The sequence below is a fragment of the Triturus cristatus genome, chromosome 3_1 (assembly GCF_964204655.1).
Source record: "Triturus cristatus chromosome 3_1, aTriCri1.1, whole genome shotgun sequence".
NCBI lineage: Eukaryota > Metazoa > Chordata > Amphibia > Caudata > Salamandridae > Triturus > Triturus cristatus.
Genome location: NC_140583.1, coordinates 708,735,167 through 708,756,301, shown reverse-complemented (window position 1 = coordinate 708,756,301; position 21,135 = coordinate 708,735,167). Strand labels below are relative to the sequence as shown.

General features: G+C 50.3%; 1 protein-coding gene across 25 annotated transcripts in view; it reads left to right on the top strand.

Moving 5' to 3' along the window:
* Positions 1 to 8,360, top strand: part of PPP6R3 (protein phosphatase 6 regulatory subunit 3) — a 1,519,855-nt gene extending 1,511,495 nt beyond the window's left edge. For 21 of the 25 annotated variants that reach the window (XR_014978878.1, XM_085644788.1, XM_085644783.1 and 18 more), the window contains one exon: positions 6,992 to 8,360. Coding sequence is in view for 20 of the 25 variants with exons in the window: in XM_085644788.1 (XP_085500914.1) it covers positions 6,992 to 7,043 (52 nt within the window). In the remaining 5 variants the exon portion in view is untranslated. The remainder of the gene's footprint in view (positions 1 to 6,991) is intronic. The other 4 variants (XR_014978880.1, XR_014978879.1, XR_014978877.1 and 1 more) reach the window with 1 other exon arrangement.
* Positions 8,361 to 21,135: the final 12,775 nt, after the last annotated feature.

Here is a 21,135-nt window from a genome sequence, read left to right as displayed (position 1 = left end):
GCTTTTTGTCGCGAGTGGAGTTGCGGTCTGTTGTACGCCTTTCCGCCTATACCACTTCTGCCCAGAGTGCTGAAGAAGATCAGACTCGACCGGGCCCAAGTCATTCTTGTGGCTCCGGATTGGGCTTGAAGAGTATGGTATCCCTAGCTACTCAGTATGAGCATAGATCCCCCGATCCGACTGTCTCTTCAGGAGGATCTTCTGTCGCAGCAGCAGTGGACGGTCCTCCACCCAAACCTGTCCAGCCTCCCCCTCTTTGCGTGGAGATTGAGCGGCAGCAGTTGATTCCTTTCGACTTGCCTCCTGAAGTTTGTGATGTCATTCTGGCAGCCAGGCATCCCTCTACTAAGGTGGTATACGCCTGCAGGTGGAAAAAGTTTGTGGGATGTTGCACAGCAAAGGCTGTGGATCCCCTTTCTGAGGTTCTTTTGTTCCTTCTTTCTTTGGCCCAGCAGGGCTCTGCTCTGGGCACAATCAAGGGCTACCTTTCTGCTATTTCGGCCTTTCTCAGGCTCCCTGATCAGCCCTCTCTTTTCAAGTCCCCTGTTGTAAATAGATTACTCAAAGGCATTACACACCTTTTTCCTCCTATTGCTTTCATGATGCCACAGTGGGACTTGAATCTGGTTCTTATATACTTGATGTGCGCTCACTTTGAGCCCCTTCACAACTGTCCTCTTCGTCTCTTGACCTTGAAGACTGCCTTCCTGGTGGCCATCACCTCCGCTAGGCGAGTAAGTGAGCTCCAGGCTCTTTCTTGTAAGCCTCCATTTGTCGGTCCATACGGACATGGTTGTGTTCAGGCCCCATCCTTCGTTTTTGCCAAAAGTTGTTTCGGCCTTTCACATTGGGCAGTCCATTACCTTGTCCACCTTCTTTCCGCCTCTGCATCCTTCCGTAGAGGAAGAGAGGCTTCACCAGCTGGACCCAAAACGTGCGCTCTCATTCTATCTGAACCGCACACAACATTTCCGGATGGATGACCAACTCTTTGTTGGCTACGTTGGCACCAAGAAAGGTCGGGCGGTGCACAAAAGGACCATCTCCCGCTGGGTTGTCTTGTGCTTCAAAGCCTGTTACTCTTTGGCTAAAAAGGTAGGGCTTCATGCTCATTCACTAGAGCAACAGCAGCCACAACTGCACTGGGATGTGGTGTCCCCCTGCAAGACATTTGTCAGGCAGCCACGTGGGCCTCGTTGCACACGTTTACGAAGCATTACTGCCTTGACAGCCAAGTCCGTAGTGAAGGCTTCTTTGGCCGTTCTGTTCTCCGGGACTTTCTGGTGTGATCTTGGTTCGCAGACCCACCAACGGGATTGGTATTCCTGGGCTATCTATTCTAGGGTAAGGAATCTTATCAGTATGTATTTCTTTCATATTAACAAGTTGCTTACCTTTGGTAACAATATATCTGTAAGAAACATTAGTAGTGATAGATTCCTTACTGCCCCACCCATCCCCCCCCGTTCAGCGAACTAATTTCTAGGGTTAAGGTCATCCCTTCAGGGCCCTGGTTTCAATGCACCAGTGGTCCGTATATTTTGCATGACTCTGCATTCCTGGCACGGAAATTGGTGTGCAGAACTGATGTCAGCGCGCGTGGGCGGCGTCTAAGTAGCACCCGCAACGTCATCCCGGCGACGACAGACGCGGAGCCGCACGACGCCACCTACTGACGTGCAGGAGTACTGCTGACAAAAACTTTCCAGATCTAGTCTGACACCTGGGGATATTCTAAGGTAAGGAATCTATCACTACTAATGTTTCTTACAGATATATCGTTACCAGAGGTAAGTAACTTGTTCGTCGTAATGTGACCCAAATTGTGATCTGGACTGTGTAGTATGTACCATGCACCTCATACCACTGTGTATTAATATCACATGGATAATATGTGTGAGAGAAGTTGGCCTGATGTATGATGTCACTAGTTCTAGTGTACACCTTATATCAGTCCAAACAACCCTTATGGTGATTGGTTGTAAAGTCAACCTTATAGACCAGCTATCCTAGTGGTAGCATGGACAAGAGCAGTCTTAGGCTAAACTCTGAATGGCATGTGAAGCCAGCTGTTATACCATATATAATCCCTTGAATACCAAATGAAAGGACACCACAACCGATATATATATAAAATAAAATGTATTTATTCTAGTCAAACCCTCAGCACTCTTTATGAGATTCGAGGTAAGTACAACACAGTCTTACTCAAGCATACATTAAGTCACACAGGTAAGTAATACAGTTAGGCCCTAGGGGCCACGCAAACCATATACTAAGTAAGTGGTATAAGGACCACTGTCACGGAAATAGGATAGGCCTAGGCCTAGGGAATCGCTGGGGCTACACTACACTACCCAAGGTTAGGAAGTGGGAGGCCCACGGGATTCAGGTGCAGAGTGGAAACACTCACGCGTAATGCGTATAATCGATAGAAATAGTACAGTTCAGAATTAATAAGATTTAGGACACTTCTGGAGTAGCTAGGAAGTCGAGACTTGAGAACTAGACACTAGGATAGTCAATACCCTGATGAGCACTGGAGTACCCAAGTTACCTAGCCCACGGGCTGCGGGTGCATAGGTCTGAACTTGCGTCGGGTTTCGTCGTCGACTCCTATGGATGCCTGAAGGAAAGATGCTGACAGGCAGTCAGTGAAGAGTGTCCGGTGGATCCCAAGACCTGTATCAAGAAGGAAGGATACCTGCAAGCAGAAAGGACAGAGTCTGGGTCACTAGCCAGTGACCACGTGGAACCAGGAAGGAACCAGGTGATTCGGGAGATTGCAGGTGAAGAGGTGAAGCTTGTCGCAGCAGCCACGGGTACCAGGAGACGTCGAGGACAACCAGGACCAGGAGGCGAGCTGTCCCACGAAGGCTTGTGCTGTCAGCGGCGTCTAAGTCGAACTAGGACTCACCAAGCCTTGGCAAGCGGAACCCACGAAGAATGGAGGACTTGCTTCTGGTGCAGACCAGGAAGGTCTGGGGTGCTTCTCTTTTACAGAGGAGCAGGAGCCAGTCTGGAGGAGCCAAACCAGCAGTGGAAAATTGAAGGTGTGTCGTTGCAAAGGTTACAAGCCAACGGGCAAGCAACCGGACAGACTCGGCAAGCAGGAAAATGCAGAAGGGCCCCACGCAGGATCCGTGGAGTGTGGGGGGCTGATCTTTGGTGCAGATGGTGCTTGGGTGTTGGGGTTTCTCAATCCCCGGTGCACAACCTCGAGGGTGCCTCAGAAGCTGCGCTGGAAGATACTCGCCACTTTTCCCAGGTAGCCGGTCCCACGTCTACCACGGATCTCCACGGATCTCAGCTCGGCTGTGGATGTGGATCAGGGTCGGTGAAGTCTGGAAGTCAAGGCTCTGGTCAGGCTCTGCAGTCGGTCCCTCGTAGAACTTCAGCAAAGCAAAGGCTAAGTCTCTTGATGGTGCCTGTTCGCACAGGGTAGCCACTCCTTGGCCACAAGGGAGATTCTTCAGTCTTCTTCTTTCGTCGAATGTCGAAGGTCCAGAGTTTCTGTTCAAGTTGCAGGTTCAGGCTAATCTACTTTAGCAGAGCCCAACTAGCTACTAATATACTGGGCTAGTGGGCTGGGCTACCTGCAAGGTCCCTCCTATGGGTGGGACCAGGAAGGGGAGTGGCTACACCCCCTTTCCTTTGTCCAGTTTCGCGCCAGAGCTGGGGCTGGAGTGCCCCAGCACCGGTTTGAACTGGACTATGCATGGAGCACCTTGTGTGCCCCAGGCATGTCTCATTCCTTTCAGCCCTCCCTGCCCCAATACACTAAAGTCTGTCTGGGGAGGTGCTAGCACCTCCCCAAGCAGGAAACCTATTGTCCAGGCCTCCCTGGCTGGGAGGGCTCCCAGCAGCAGGAGGTCAGACTCGTGTCTGTGGCAGCAGCATCCATTTTGTGATGCTGAGGCTTTGGTCAGAGTTAAACAGCAAAGTAGGATTTTAACATGTCTCTCCCTCTAGAAGGGAGGAATAATATCCTCATCACCAGAAATGGTATGGGGGTATTATTCCAAAGTGTTAGACACCTTACACGACATGTTTTGATAAAGCCAAACCATAGTTACCATAACCGTTTTAGATTATAAGGTACTTTAAGAGTATATGGTAGGCTATATCATAGAACAGCTATAAGGTAATGGTTCCGAAAGCTGCAGACAGGCTCAGCTCATGCTAGAGCACCATCTCACATGTTACCAAGCACTCTGCCTCCAGGATTGTTAAGGCCTGCCATAGGAGTGGCTGATAGGTACACATGTGTCTATTTTAAGGGCAGATATAGGTATACTATATCTAAGCAAGGGGTGATTACACGACCTTGCCCCAGCTGAGTGATCAGCCAGTTGTGTCTGATTGGAAGGCCAGACCAGGGGTGGCATAATACATGCTGCAGCCCCTGGGAGGCCTAGGGTACACCTATGCCCTGGGTACCTAGGGTACACTGTACAGGGTCCAATAAGGTGATCCTTACCAATTGGTTATGTACCTAGGGTACATGGAGTCCATTTTAAAGAGAGAGCAGACAGCCTGAGACCCTGAATGGCAGGATCTCAGGCCAACTAAGTCGAAAAACCAGCTGGACACTAGGCAAAAAGTTGGGGGTAACCATAGTCAGATATCCACCTTCCTACAATGTGCAAATGCATGATTGTATAAATGCCAATTTTTGCATTGGTCAAGGACAGCGTTCTTCACCCACCTATATGAGGTTCCTGCTTTCTCCCCTTGCCCCTCCTTTTGGTTGTGTTATTGGTTTAATGTTATCAATAAGGTTGTTTGATCGATTAGCTGATTGAATTGACATGGTGGAGTGAAGATTTTCTTTTAAGACAGCTATCTTTCACCAAAGCTGTTAATTCTTTACAGGTTTTCCCTTTGAATCCTTGAATACATACAATACTGCAATTCGACATTGTAACCGTGTATTCAAAAGGATGAGTCGGACACAATAAGTGTGTTGAACAGACAAGTCGGCCTTTTGCAATACAAGAATCTGATAGAGCCTTCTAGCCGCAGATTCCTTATCTTAGTGTTATCCTCAGGTGTCAGACTGGAACCAACATTTTTTTTAAATTTTTTTTATGTAGCATTATCCCTGCACGCCGGTAAGTGGCATAGTTCAGCTCCGCATTGTGTTGTCCGCAGCAGAAGTGAAGTGCGCAGTCTTATATAGGTGCCACCCCAGTGCGCTGACCTCAGCGCAGATCTGGAGAGAGCTACCCCTAGTCACTTTTTGACTAACTTTTTTAATGATTTTTGTCATAGTATTTTTGAGACTTTTTTTCTCGTGGTTTTGCCAGGAATGCTCTCTATTAAGGCCGGCTACAAGCATCGACTGCGCCCGTCACCTCTCGATGTCTGTGACAGACCCGCACTTTGTTTGCCTCTGGTGCCTCAAGCGCAACCATAACAATAAGACCTGCATTGATGTTGTGTAATGAATCTGAAGGCCTTGAGGGAGCGGTCCCTCAATCTTCTGGTGGCTCGATGTGCGACACCACATTAGTCTCGATCCCGGTTGAGAGGAACGTCCCTAGGTCAGTCACAGAGCCCTGCATTTCCTAAAGCCCCACTGGATAGGGAATCCAAGAGGCTGGACACCTTAGGGAAGAAAATGCTCTCTTCCACCCTCCTTGCACTGCTGTCCGTGAACACCACATGCCTTTTGGGTCCTTACTCCCATGCTCTATGGGATGTGGTTGTGCAGGTGCTGCCCATCGTTCCGGAGGAGGACCGGCCATACTCTCCCAGGCTATTGCCAACAGGAGAGATGCATCTACGTTCACGATCAGATTTGAACTGCATACAACTGACTCGCTGGGCAGTGCAATTTCCCTAATGGTGGCCTTACGGCACTACACCTGGCTTTTTAGGGGATGGCCAAGCTTTGCTTATTGACAAGTCCTTTGATGGCTCCTGTCTCTTCGTATGCATGGCAGATTCAGCTCTGGAGTCCTTTAAGGACAGCAGGGTAACGCTAGGTCCTTGGGCCTTTCCTTTTGTGAATACCGAAAAGGCATTTTAGAGTAGTAAAGTTAGGATTCCTAACTTTACTAGGAAAGTTGCTTAGGTATCTATTCTAAGGTAAGGAATCTGCGACTAGAAGTCTCTATCAGATAAACAAGTTGCTTACCTCCGGTAACGCCTTATCTGATAGAGACTGTCTAGCCACAGACTCCTTACTGACCTGCCCTTCTTCCCATCCCTGCGAACGGATTATTAGGGACAGGGTACTTCACTATCCGGGTCGTAGTTTTCCACACCAGTACTCGGTGTACTTTGTGACTCCGCGCTTCGCCACTCCAGTTGGGTAGAGCCAATTCGACATACACTTTAGGGTCATAGCACTGAGGTCTAGCTAGCAGGCCTTGTGTGTTCTCAAAGTAAAAAAAAAATTCTGCAGTATCAGTCCAAAAACCTGGCGGTGACCAGACAGCCATTTCCTTACACATCGCTACCGAAGATAAGTATAACTTTTTCGTCTAACTCCCTGTTAGACATGAGTAGATGGGTCTATTTCTAAAATTATTAAAGGGGAAGGGCTTGTTTTCCATTGCTGCTTTGGGAGCATATTTGTTTCCACTAAAAAGCGTAAAGTTTTAGTTGTAATTAACGGGTGACATTTAAATTGTTTGTAGTTTTTATTCATAAAATAAAAATGTGATTATTTTAACTTTGTATTCTGTGATTAGGCACTTGCATGGTGATCTGTTAATGAAGTCAATAAGAATAGATATGACTGGGAGAGCTAGTATTAAGTTAGTAACATCTTAATTTTTGTGCACTTAATCTATACTGTCCCTGCTCCCCTCTTTTTTAGAGTCTAGTTATGCTACTGGGGCGCTTCCAGTAGGTTGTCAAATTCTTCAATATAAATTAAAGGAAAGCTTTCTTTTAGCGTAGTTAAAGGCATGTTGAGTGTATTTTTCTAAGAATGGATTTTTTAATGTGTTTGTAAATGCAAATCTTGTTTTATATTCAGAATTGATCAGCTGCTCATATCAGGAGATGCGTCCGTTAATGGCCCAGTATGATACCCAGTGAGTACTGTTATTGGCTGAAGACTACACAGTTGATGTCTGGGGTTCGTTAACGGATGTTAGCCGGAGCCAATTGAAGCCCGTCACTGCTGTACCATCTTCGCAAGGGATCAGAACTAGCAACATTTGTATACTAGGTTTTAAGATGTTGTACAGAAATTCTGAAATGTAAAAAAAAAAAAAAAAAGAATGCACATTGACAAACTTTTTTTGAGTTTGTTTATATTGTTGTTCTTAAAAATGGGTGGCCTGTGAAATAAGATTTTGCCACTCACAAAATGAGTGATATTGTAGTTCAAATGGCTGTAAGAATAGTTTTATAAAAAAAGTATACAAAAATAAATTCTAACGTATTTGAAACATAACTATCTGAAAATTAGTGTGACCAAAGTATTTAGCAACTTTCGTATATTTTCACATTGTACAAAATTCCAGATTCGGGTTTCTTCTGGGTCCGCAGTTACCTTCCAAGACGCTTGATGAACATTTTGTTGGTTGTTTTAGCTTAAAAAGGTAATTTAAATGAAAGGGTTTTTCACTGTTTAATGTTTTACAGGTTTTTAATTGATTGTTTTCTGTATTTTAAGCAGATCAAACATGTAAGACATTTAGTATGGATTTTAAGTATTTATTGCAACAACTTAGATAACACATTTGTGTCAATGTAAAGCCATAGAGTTCAGTTGAGAGATAGGATTCAGTGTATTGCAGGTCAAAACAAAGGATATAGAAGGACTTAGTTTTCCTTATTTTAACCCAAACCTAAAAAATGTATTCGAACATCAAGCTTTGAAATTTGAATTTTTTGAGTGATGTGTTTTGATCATGCACATGAACTACAATACAGTATGTGCATTCTGTCTGGAGGCATTGTACGTTTAAAATGTAGATACACATTATTTTTGCCACTTGCATATGTTCTCTGAGATGAATCATATTTACATTGATTTTTCATTTGTCGGTTTTAAGCTAGTTTTTATGTAACTGGCTTATGTATGATCTCAGTGGAATTTATAATTTTCTGTGTCCCTTGACTATCCCAACAGACTTATTAAAGTGACAGTAGCAATATGACATTGCATAGTATGGCAAATTTATAAATTCTCCTCCTGCATCCACATAGATGTAAATATGTTTATTTCTCTAACAGAAAAGCATAATCTTTGCCATCTTTGGTTTTTCCTTGCCAGTATTTAAAAGCCAAAATGATTTATATATGGACAGTGGTGAACAATGTCTTCTATAAAGTGTCACAAGCAATGTGCCTCAACATTACATTGCATACAAAAATAAAAGCAACCGGTAAAATGAGTGATTGTCATTCTTCCTTTTAATGTACTGTAAAGCTCAATTATTAAAACTTCATGCATATTTTTTACGTCCCAAACAGACCCTTTTAGCTGTTTTTCAGGATTTAACATTAGCACAATGTTACACACAAAATGTACAGAAAGGGGCTGTGGGTCAGCCCTCTTCAGCCATTGGTTTATTTAAAAGACCCCTTCATGCATTACCTCGATGGGATGTCCCTCGCATCTATATCTGTCAATGACATTTCATAGTTGCTTTAATAATTGCAATGGTTCAAGTTTTAAATTAATTGGTCTTTGTAAACTACAATTTTTCATGCGGCAGAACTACATCATTTAGTCAATAAACCTTACTTTGATAGTAGCATCTGAAAGAAACATGTAGTGATAGATTCCTTACCTTAGAATTACCCCAGGCGTCAGACTGGATCCGGAAAGTTTTCATCAGCAGTAGCCCTGCACGTTGGAAGGTGACGTCGCGCGGCTCCGCATCTGTCGTTGGCGTCATTGTCACCGAGATGACGTTGCGGCAGCTACTTAGATGCTGCCCTCGCGCGCTGACGTCTATTCTTTCTTTTTCTGCGCCAGCAAGTGCAGATCCGGAGAGAGCGGTACCTCAGTCACTTTTTGACTGAGTTTTTCTAGGCCTTTTTGTCTCTTTTTTTCGAGTCGATCGACTCCTGGTGCTGTAGGGATGCCCGGTTTTAAGTCCTGCGGGCATTGTAATCGAATGACCGTGTGTCTCTACTACCTGGGGCGCGACCACGACCCCAAGTCGTGCCCCGACTGCCGGGCCATTGCCCCGAAGACTTTGCTGGAGCAGTCCCGAAAGTTGCTTGAAGTCCGGCAGTCAGCTTCGCGCCACTTAAGGTCCTGGTCCCGTGGAAGGTCGAGGGACCGGTCGCGGAGCCATCACCATCGTTCTTCAGGATCGAAGTCTTCGCACTCTGGGTCAGGTGAGGCGAAGAATCACAAGAAGTCGAAGAAGCGCCATCGCTCACCGACTTCCCCTCGTGACGTGGCTGAGGGTGCGGGTGGTGCCTCCCCGCGGCCCCGGCGGAGCTTACAGTGTCTCCGTCGGCCTACCTGCCATTCCTGGGTCTGTCGACGACTCCGGCCCAGCTGCAGGACTTTCTTGCAGCCATGGCCCACTTCTTTGGGCTGTTGGACCCCGCCGGCCCAACTGGGGGTCCTTGCCCTGTACTGTCAGCAGCTCTGGCTCCAGCATCGCTGTCGGCATCGGCTCCAGCGCCACAGGGCCCTCAAGGATCCAGGCCTGGATCCAGGTCGACGCCGGTTGACCTCGTAACACCTCCAGTGACGTCAACCTCACCGGCACCACTTCAGACTTCGCCCGTGCCCCCGGACAACGTCGTCCCTGGTTTCAGCCCTGACGTGGACATGACGCCAGAACCTCATCGCTCTATGCCAATGGGGCCCTTCTACCCCTATGTCGACCAGCCTCCGTATTTTCAGTCTGTTTCACAGCCTTCGGAGAAAGGGGAGGACTGGGAGGGGTCTGAGGACCCTCTCACAGCACATTGTGAGTTTGACCCGGACTGGGTTGAGGATTTGGGGGATGCCAGCGGTCTTGACACCTCTTCTGACCTTGGCATGCTAACTCCTCCTACCGTAGCAACGGAGAAGGTTGCGAGTTATGCAGTGGTGTTGCGTAGGGCGGCCGCGGCTCTCCACCTCGAGCTCCCTACAGTGGCCGTCGGGACTAACCTCCTGACAGAAGTGCTCCAGCCTGCGGCTACCTCTGCGGAGCCACTGCCGCCCTTTAATGATACACTTTCTGAGGTTCTTTTGGGCACCTGGTCCAGGCCCAAAACAGGGCTTTTGGGCCCCTGGTCCAGGCCCCGGGCAACCCCCTTTTTTTTCTACCAACACCCCACCCTTGAGAGCTTGGTTGTCCAAGCCTCTATGTCCCAAAGCGCCTTCCCTACCGCACCTCCAGATAGGGAATCCAAGAGACTGTAACAGTTTGGGAAGAAAATTTTCTCTTTCGCCAGTTCAGGGCTGCAGTCTGTGAACACCGCATGCCTCTTGGGCCGTTTTTCCCATTCTGTGCGGGATACGGTGGCGCAGGTGCTGCCTCAGTGTCCGGAGGAGGCCCGGACACGGCTCGCCCAGGCTCTTGCTGCCAGTAAGCTCTTCGGAGCCTCTACTGCAGTTCAATGAGGCACTCACTCACGTTCTCATGGGCACCTGGTCCAAGCCCTCCACAGTCACTCCTGTGGATTGGAACGTGGCCCGGCACCACCGCCGTGCTCCGGGCGACCCCAGCTTTCTGTCGGTGCACCCCACCCCTGAGAGTCTGGTTATCCAGGCCTCTACGTCCCAGACCGCCTTCCCGTCCGCTCCTCCGGATCGGGAATCCAAAAGGTTGGAACAGTTTGGGAAGAAACTGTTTTCCTCCCTCAGTTTGGGATTGCGGTTCATTAATACCTCTTTTTTTCCGACCGTTACACCCACTCCTTGTGGGATTCGGTGGCGGACGTGCTTCCCCAGTGTCCGGAGGAGGCCCGGACACGGCTCGCCCAGGCTCTTGCTGAGGGGCGGGATGCAGCACGGTACGCCATTCGATGTGGGCTTGACACCACAGACTCGCTAGGTAGGGTGATTGCGACGACGGTGGCGATACATCGCCATGCCTGGCTGAGATCCACGAATTTCTCTGGGGATGTCCAGAGCACTCTCCTGGACATGACCTTCGATGGCCGTCGCCTTTTTGGCGACAAAGCGGATAGTGCGCTGGAGCGCTTTAAGGACTCTAGGGCTACGGCCAAATCCTTGGGCCTCTCGGCGCGCGCCCGCAAACTTCAACTTTTCGCCCCTTTCGTGGCCAAGGAAGGGGCACCCCCGCACATCTGTCTAGCCACAAGCCGCAGAACCAGCCTCAATGCGGTTGTGGACGTGGATTCAGCCGAGGTGGAGCAGGGGGATAGAGAGCCGGTAAGCCCACATCTGCTCCCGCAGCATCTGCCTCAAAGCCGTCCTAGTCCGACCTTTCAGGCCCATTCCACGCCAGTGGGAGGCAGAGTTCGCCATCCACTGCTCCACTGGCGTACCATCACGTCAGACAGGTGGGTGCTGCAAATAGTCCGAAGGTGCTACTGTCTCCCCTCTGAGGCAACCCCTCCAGCCATGCCACCGCAGTACGACCGCATGTCAGGGGATCACTTGCAACTTCTGCAGGAGGAAGCTACGGCCCTCTTGGCCAAGGGGGCCATTGAGCGCGTTCCTGGCCCAGAAGTAGGTCGGAGTTGTTACTCCCGCTACTTTCTGGTTCCCAAGAAGGGCAATGGGGACCTACGCCCTATCTTGGACCTCAGGAGCGTCAACGCCTTCCTCCGGAAGGAGGAGTTCAAGATGCTCACCTTAGCTCAGGTTCTGGCTGCCCTAGACCCTGGAGACTGGATGGTAGCGTTGGACTTGGAGGACGCGTATTTCCACATCCCCATCCTGCCGGCCCACCGGCATTACCTGCGGTTCACGGTAGGCCACGAGCACTTTCAGTTTACTGTGCTCCCCTTCAGCCTCACCAGTGTCCCTCGGGTGTTCACGAAAGTGATGGCGGTGGTCGCAGCTCATCTGCGCAGATTAGGGGTTCCAGTCTTCCCCCTATCTCGACGACTGGTTGTTGAAAGTGGGCTCGCCCCAGGCAGACGTCTCCCACCTCCAGACTACGGCCGACCTCCTGCATTTGCTGGGGTTTCCATCAACGTGCCGAAGTAGCATCTGAGTCCCTCCCAGAAGCTTCTTTTCATTGGAGCGGTTCTGGTCTCTGCGCTGTTTCGGTCTATCCTCCAGAACAGCGGGTTCGGGATATTCAGGCTCTGATTCCGATCTTTCAGCCTTTATCCCGAGTTTCGGTCAGGATGATCCTGCGGCTGCTGGGTCTAATGGCCTCCTGCATCTTGCTGGTACATCAAGTAAGGTGGCGGATGCGGGCTCTGCAGTGGGACCTGAAGTTCCAGTGGGCTCAACATCGTCCCTAACTGGTCCCTACATCACGTGTTACTAGTAATCTATACTAGTAATCAATAATACATTCTAACATTCATCACTCGATCTAAAGACCTATGGTATTCACTTTTACTAAATGCCTCTTTAGCTGGACCTGAACACACCCTGTAACTGTGTTCTAAAAAATTGCCGATTGTTGACTAACAGTCATCATGAATCTAATTTCATATGCTTAACATGACATGCTAGCAGAACATAAAGTTAAAATAATGGTTTCTCGTTTGTCTGCCTCCGTGTAAAAACCGAGAATTCCATCCACAAACTAGTGCTGCACTTTGTAAACCATGATATTTCAGTGTATTCCCGCCCACTATTAACCAGGAACCCCACGGAGGCTGTGTGCAGGGGGGAACACGACCGTGGGCTCAATTCAAGTCAGTGGATAAATCACGGTTGCAATTTTAAAGAGACTCTTTCCAGTGGACCCTGAAAAAACACAGTGGAAGACAGAAGGTTGGAGAAGCCCCCCTCCCCCCGTGGATACCCTGGGAACCAGGATACCTACACCATGGAAGCCGGGTGCATGGGTGTGAAGTGGCATCGGAACCCGCCATCAAACTCAATGGAGAACTTCACGAAGATTGCACTGCTGGATCAGGTGAAGGTGGCCAGTGGAACCCAAAGGATTCAAGACGAGAAGTACCTGCAAGCAGAGGGGACAGCGTCTATGCCACTTGAGTGAGGAGGCACGGAAGGCCCCGGCAATCAGGGGTGCCCACTGAAGTCAAAGACCCTCAAGAGGACCCACAAGCCGGAAGCACAGGAGGTGCGAGAAGACCACAAGCAGCTCACCAAAGATGTAGGCCCACGGTGCACGAGGTGAGGGGAGGATGGAGATCGTGGTCACAGCAGATGCTTGAGGTGGAGGCTACCTGGAGCCCGAAGATCTTTGAGGAGGAGAGCCAACAAGCCTTTGCAACGGCACGTTGATGCGGTGCACATGGGTTCAGTTCATGCAGCTCCGACGAGGGATACTGGCCTCAAACTTGGTATGAAGACAGTGCAGGCCTCGAGGGAGTTGGAGATCCACCACCTGTGTTGCTGAGCCTTTCGGATTCCGTAGGACCCAGGAGCAACAGAACGGTTAGCTTGGTTGCAGTGCCTGCAGAGAAGTAACTCCTTCACTTCAAGGGAGATTCCTTCAGGTGTCTTAGATGTCCACAGAATCATAAATACAAAAACATGTACTTTTTCTCAAAAAAGGCAATTGTCAAACGATTTTCTCAATTTCCTCTGTCTGAAGGAGACAATTAGTTAAGGGTTCGTCACCTTAGAATTACCCCTAGGAGTCAGACTGGATCCGGTGAATTTTTTCTCCAGCAGTACCCCTGCGCGTCGGTAGGTGGCGTTGGTTGACTCCATGTTCGTCGTGGTCGCCGGAATGACATCACGGTATCTACTTAGACGCCGCCCCTGCACGCTGACGTCATTTTTCTTTTTCCCCGCCAGCCTAGCGCAGATCCAGAGAGAGCTGTACCTCAACTCACTTTCTGACTCTATTTCTACGACTTTTTCTTGAAGTCTTTTTAAGTCGCTATGACTCCTGGTGCACAGGGATGTCATCTCGGCAGACCTGCTTCAAGCCTTGTGGCTCCTGTCACAAACTGATGTCGTTGACCAACCCCCATCTGGGTCCTGTCACAAACTGATGTCGGTGACCAACCCCCATCTTGTGTCTCTCTGGTGCCTGGAGCGCAACCACGACCCGAAGTCGTGCTTAGACTGCTGGGCCATGGCCCGAAGTCTCTGCAGGAGAGGTCCCGAAAGCTTCTGGAGGCCCGGCAGTCGGCTCCGGTCAAGAGGGAGGTCGCGGAGCCATCACCACTCCTCGTCGAAGTCTTCGTCTTCGGGTAAGTCGAAGCACAAAAAGAAGGCGAGGAAGCACTGTCGCTCTTTGTGTTTTCTACCCGTCTGTTGGCCAAGGCGACTCAGGAATAGGCTGGTAGTCGCCCGGCTCCGCCCAACGGACCCTGTTGCATCGATTCAGAACTTCCCACCCTTTCCGGGAGCCGGGGTGACGCCTGCCCAACTTCGTAGCTTTTACGAAGCTCTTCATTATATTTTTGGGCAGCCCCAATCTGCCGGTACTCCTTCGGGCCCCGTGGACTCGACTGGGGGCTCTAGGCCTTTGATGCCGGCGGCTACACAGGACCCCCATAGATCCAGACCTGGATCCAGATCGGCGCCGGTCGACCTTGTGACTCCTCTGGGGCCGAATCCATTGGCGACACCTCTGCCCCCTACTACGCCGGTTGTGTCCCCAGCCGACGTCGACCCCTGACTCCCCCTCGATGTAGAAACGAAGCCGGACCGACCTTGGGACCAGCGCCAACCAGTACTTTTGTACCCCTCTTCTCCCCTGCTGTTTCCTATCGCCCTTATTGGCTACCAGAGGAAAGTGAGGAGGACTGGGAGGGGTCTGTGGACCCTTTGGCAGACCAGTTGGAAGAACCAGACTGGAGAGAGGAGTTGGGTGAGCCCAGTGGTCTGGACACTTCCCCAGACCTTTGCATGCTTTCTCCCCCTACCGTGGCTACGTAGGAGGGTGTGTCATACGCAGTTGTGTTGAGTACGGTGGCTGATGCCTTAAACCTAGAGCTTCCTATGGTGGTGGTTAGGACTAACCTTCTGACCGAGATGCTTCAACCGGCAGCAGCCTCTTCGTAGCCCCTGCTGCCGTTCAATGAGGGTCCTTAAGGACATCCTTTTGGGTACGTGGTCCAAGCCCAACACAGGGGCTTCTGTGGACAGGATGATTGCACGACGCCACTGCCCAGCCCTGGGCCACCACATTTTCCTCTCCCACCACCCTACCCCTGAGAGCTTGGTGGTCCATGCCTCGACTTCCAAGGCCGCAGTCCCTGCCGCACCACCTGGTAGGGAATCCTAGAAGCTGGACAACCTTGGGAAGATTTTTTCTTCCCCCCAGCTTACGACTGCGGTCGGTGAACACTGCATGTCTCTTGGGCCTTTACTCCCATCTGCGTCGCGCAGGTGCTGCCTCAATGCCCAGAGGAGGCCCGCGCTCTACTCTCCCATGCAGTGGCCCACCGACACAGCAAAGTTCGCCAACCGATGTGGGATGGACACCGCTAACTCGCTGGGCAGAACGCTTTTCCACGTCAGTAGCCCTCAGACGTTACGCCTGGCTGAGGTCCACTGGCTTTTCGGATGATGTCCAAGCTACTCTTATGGACATGCCCTTTGATGGCCGACACCTGTTCGGCGACAAGGCGCTCCAGCGCTTTAAGGACTCGAGGGCCCCGGCCAGATCCTTGGGCCTCACTTCCACCTCTCGCCCCACGCAGTCTGCTTTTCAACCCTTTTGTGGCTACGGAAGGGGTGCCCTGCCACGTTCCACCCAGACCCACAGGCCTGCGCAAGATGTCTAGCCTCAGCGTGGCTGGGGAAGTGGGACCCACAGTCGTGGTTGTGGAAGCCAGCGAGCAGGCCAGTCCACCAGCTCCCCCTCTGTAACAGCCTCCAAGCCCTCCGACTCTGACCTTTCTGGGCCACCAATCACCAGTGGGTGGCAGGATTCGGCATCACCTCCCCCACTGGCGCAACATCACATTTGACAGGTGGATTTTGCAGATAGTTTGAAGGGGCTACTCTGTCCCCTTCGAGACTACCCCTTCATCCATGCCACCTCAATTACATCGCATGTCGGAGGATCACCTGGCTCTTCAACAGTAATTCACGGCCCCCTTGGAAACAGGAACCATCGAATGAGTTCCTGCCCCAGAAGTAGGTTTTGGTTGCTATTCCCACTACTTTCTGGTGCCAGAGGAGGACAAAGGCATGCACCCATATCTTGGAACTCAGGAACGTCAACCGCTTCCTCCGGAAGGAGAAGTTCAAAATATTGACATTGGCTCAGGTCCTGTCTGCTCTGAAGACTGGATGGTAGCGTTGGATTTGCAGGCTGCTTAACTTGCAGGCTGCTTATTTTCACATCCCCGTCCTGCCAGCCCACACAAGCGTTACCTACAGTTCACGGTAGGTCACGAGTACTTTCAGTTTACCATCCTCCCCTTTGGCCTTACCAGCGCCCCTTGGGTATTCACGAAAGTGATGGCAGTGGTCGCAGCACGTCTGCGCAGATCAGGGGTTCCAGTCTTCCCCTATCTCGGTGACTTGTTGTTGAAGGCGGGCTCACCCCAGGCTTCATCTCCCACCTCCAGACTACGACGGACCTCCCGCATTCGCTGGCGTTCACTATCAACGTGCCGAAGTAGCACCTGATTCCCTCTCAGAAGCTCCTTTTCATCGGAGGGGGTCTGGACACTGCACAGTTTCTGGCTTATTCTCCCGAGCAGCTAGTCCGGGATATTCGGGCTATGACTCAGATCTTTCAGCCTCTATCCCGGGTTTTAGTCAGAATGACCCTGTGGCTATTGGGCCTCATGGCCTCTTGCATCCTGCTGGTGGACTATGCCAGGTGGCCTATGCAGGCACTGGAGTGGGACCTGAAGTTTCAGTTGGCACAGCATCAGGTAAATCTTTCCGAGTGCGTCCAGATCTCGGAGGGCACTGCAGGCCAATTGCAGAGGTGGCTAACGAACCAAGATTGGGTCAACGGCAGACCTCTCCCTTCCCCAACCAGAATTCACATTGGTGACATGCATCACTTCTGGGGTGGGGCTGCCACATGGGAGAGGCGGAGATCTGAGGCCTCTGGTCTCCGGCGGAGTCCAGGCTCCACATTAACCTTATGGAGCTTCCGGCGATCCGTCTTGCACTGAAGGCATTCCTTCCTTCCGTCAAAGAGAGAGTAGTGCAGGTGTTCACGGACAACACCACCGCCATGTGGTACTGCAACAAACAGGGCGGGGTGGGGTCGTGGACCCTGTGTCAAAAGGCACTTCGTCCCTGGAAGTGGCTGGAACATCGGGGCCTGTCCCTGGTGGTTCAACACCTGGCAGGTTCTCTGAACGCCAGAGCGGACAAACTCAGCCGCTGGTGCACGATGGATCACAAATGGCATATTCACTCGGAGGTGGTGCAAGGTCCTTTTCAGCAATGTGGAGAGCCTTGGTTAGGTCTATTCGCCGCCGAAGAGAACGCGCAATGTCAGCAGTTCTGCACGGTGGAATTTCCAATGCGGCCATTGGCTCAGTGATGCTTTTCGTCACAAGTGGAGTTGCAGTCTTCTATACACCTTTCCGCCTATACCACTTCTACCCAGAGTGCTGAAGTTCAAGCGCGACCGGGCCCAAGTCATTCTTGTGGCTCCAAACTGGGCACATAGTCTGGTACCCCGAGCTCTTGCACATGGCCATCAATCCTCCAAAAAGGCTGCCCCTTTGGGAGGATCTTCTGTTGCAGCAGCAGGGGACGGTCCTCCACCCGAACCTGTGCAGCCTCCACCTCCTTGCGTGGAGATTTAGCGGTGACAGCTGATAGCTTTTGACCTTCCTCCTGAAGTCTGTAACGTTACCTTGGCAGCCAAGCGTCCCTCCAAACGGTATACGTCTGTAGAGGGAACAAGTTTGTAGCATAGTGTGCAACAAAGGCTGTGAATCCCCTTTCTGAGGCCCTCCTCTTCATTCTTTCCTTGGCCCAGCAGGGCTCTGCTCTGGGCCCTCTGAAAGGCTATCTTTCTGCAATTTCAGCCTTTCTTCGGCTTCCTGACCAGCCTTCTCTTTTCAAGTCCACTATTGTAAATTGCTTCCTTAAGGGCATTACTCATTTGTATCCTCCCAATTCCTTTTGTAATGCCCCAGTGGGACTTAAACCTGGTTCTGACCTATCTTTTGTGCGCTCCTGTCGAGCCGCTACATAACTGTCCTCTCAGACTTTTGACTCTTAAAACTGCCTTTCTGGTTGCCATCACCTCTGCTCCCAGGGTGAGTGAGCTTCAGGCTCTTTCTTTCAAACCTCCTTTTTGGCTGTTTATCCAGACAAAGTTGTCCTTCGCACTAGGCCTTCTTTCCTTCCGAAAGCGGTTACCTCTTTCCGCATAGGACAGACCATCACTTTGCCCACCTTCTTCCTGCCCTGCATCCGTCTAAAGAGGAACAGAGGATCCAAAACTTGCGCTTTCCTTCTATCTGGATCGCACAAAACAATTCTGGGTGGATGACCAGCTCTTAGTTGGCTATTTGGGCGCCAAGAAAGGTCGGGCCATGCAAAAGAGGACCATCTCCCGAGGGGTTATTCTTTGCATCACAATCTGCTACTCCTTAGCAAAAAAGGAACCTCCAGTGGGTTGCCCGCCCATTCAACCAGGGCGACAGCAGCCACTACTGCTTTGGGACATGGGATCCCCCTTAACATCTGTCAGGCAGCTTACGTGGGCTTCTTTCCGCACGTTTACTGAACACTACTGCCTGGACAGCCAAGTACCAAGAGACGGCTTCTTTGGCAGTTCTGTTCTCCAGGACTTCCTGGTGTGAACTTGGTTCACAGATCCACCTCAGGGGTTGGTATTGCTGGGGTATCTATTCTAAGGTGAGGAATCCATAACTAATTGTCTCTTTCAGATCAACAAGTTACTTACCTTTGGTAACGATATATATGTAAGAGACATAGATTAGTTATGGATTCATCTCTGCCTCACCCATCCTCCCCGTTCTGCAAACTGAATTCTAGAGCAAGGGACTCCCTATCAGGGCCCTAGTTTTGTGCACCAGTGGTCAGTGTCTTGCATGGCTCTGCACTTCTGGCATGGAATGTCATGGAAAGGATTGACTTAAGCGAGCAGGGGCGGCGTCTAGGTAGATACCGCGACGTCATTCCGGTGGCCACGATGCCAACGATGAACGCGGTGTCGACCAACGCCACCTACCAACACGCAGGGGTACTGCTTAATAAAAAATTCTGAGGCCTGGGGGTCATCCTAAGGTGAGGAATCCATAACTAATCTGTCTTTTACAGATAAATCGTTACCATAGGTAAGTAACTTGTTCATTTGAGTTGTATTTACATTAATGATTTATACATTTCATCATATCACATCTAGTAATCTTCCATATTAGCTCACATATGGTTAATAACACGTTTGATTTGATTGTGAGATTTATATAGCGCTCAAATGCCCGAGGGCGTCTAGGCGCTGCATCGGAGGAGTCTGCCAGCATTATTAAGGAGGAGGTAAAAATTAGTTTGAAGATAGCCAAGTTTTCAGTGTTACATATAATGAAAATTTGCGGGATTGGCATATTTGCAGTTATGACCATTCAGTGACACAGGGAGCAGACTTGCACTTTCACCATTTTAAGATGGCTATACCAGCTTTGAGTCTGGAAGTTGTTTCGTGAGAGTCAACCTTCGGTGTTTATTTCCGCTACAGTATATCAGATGTGAAGTCTGGGGTTACGCAGTAGATATTGGCATCCGAACTCTAGTTGATACGACGAATAACACACGTCCAGATGAGAATGGGGTATAGGCTATAGAGGAGTTACAGAATTACGCTGTAGCAAACAGATCGGGAGAGAACAATTCAGAGCGAGCGAAAATAGTATCTGATGGAGACATCTAGCAGCAGATTCCTTAACTCAGAATATCCCCAGGCATCAGACTGGATCCGGAAAACTTTCCGCAGCAGCACCTCTGCATGCCGGAGGGCGGCGCTGCATGGCTCCGCCCTGACGTCCACGGACGTGACGTCAGCAGAGCTATAAAAAACCCTCCCGGCGCGCTAACATCAGTTTTTCTTCTTTTCCGCATGTAGGAGGGTAGGGTCTGCTTCCTATGGTCACCCCCACTTTTTGCTTTTGCTTCACTGGTTTTCGACTTAGGTGTGGCTGTGGGCCTGCTAATCAGACCCACAGCCCAGCTGTTCTCTCTCTAAATTCACACTATGTACTTTAGGTACATAACCCAATTGGTAAGGATCACCCTATAGGGCCCTCTACAGTGTACCTTGGGTACCCAGGGCATGGGTGTACCCTAGGCCTACCAGGGGCTGCAGCATGTATTATGCCACCCCTGGCTGGCCTCCCATCATGACACAACTGGCTGGTCACTCAGCTGGGGCAAGGTCGTGTAATCACCCCTTGCTTAGGTATAGTATTCCTATACCTGCCTTATATATAGACACATGGGTACCTTTCAGTCACTCCTATGGCAGGCTTTAACAATCCTGAAGGCAGAGTGCTTGGTAACATGTGAGATGGTGCTCTAGCATGATCTGAGCCTGTCTGCAGTTTTCGGAACCATGTCCTTATAGCTGTTCTATGATATCGCCTAGCATATACTCTTAAAGTGCCTTATCCTCGCGGTTATGGTAACTATGGTTTGGCTTTATCAAAACATGTTGTGTAAGGTGTCTAACACTTTGGAATACTACCCCCACACCATTTCTGGCGATGAGGATAGTATTCCTCCCTTCTAGAGGGAGAAGACATGTTGAAGACCTACTACCCGGTTAAAGTTAACCAGAGCCTCAGCATCACAAAATGGATGCTGCCACAGACACAAGTCTGACCTCCTGCTGCTGGGAGTCCTTCCAGCAAGGGAGGCTTGGACAATAGGTTTCCTGCCTTGGGAGGTGCTAGCACCACCCTAGACAGGACTTAGTGTATTGGGGCAGGGTGGGATGAAAGAAACGAGACACTGCCTGGGGCACACCAGGCGTCCCATGCATAGTCCGGTTCAAACTGGTGCTGGGGCACTCCAGCCCCAATCCTGGTGCGAAACTGGACAAGGGGAAGGGGGTGTAACCACCCCCTCCCTGGTCCCACCCATAGGAGGGACCTAGCAGGTAACCCAGCCCCCCAGATTTGTATAAGAGTGGG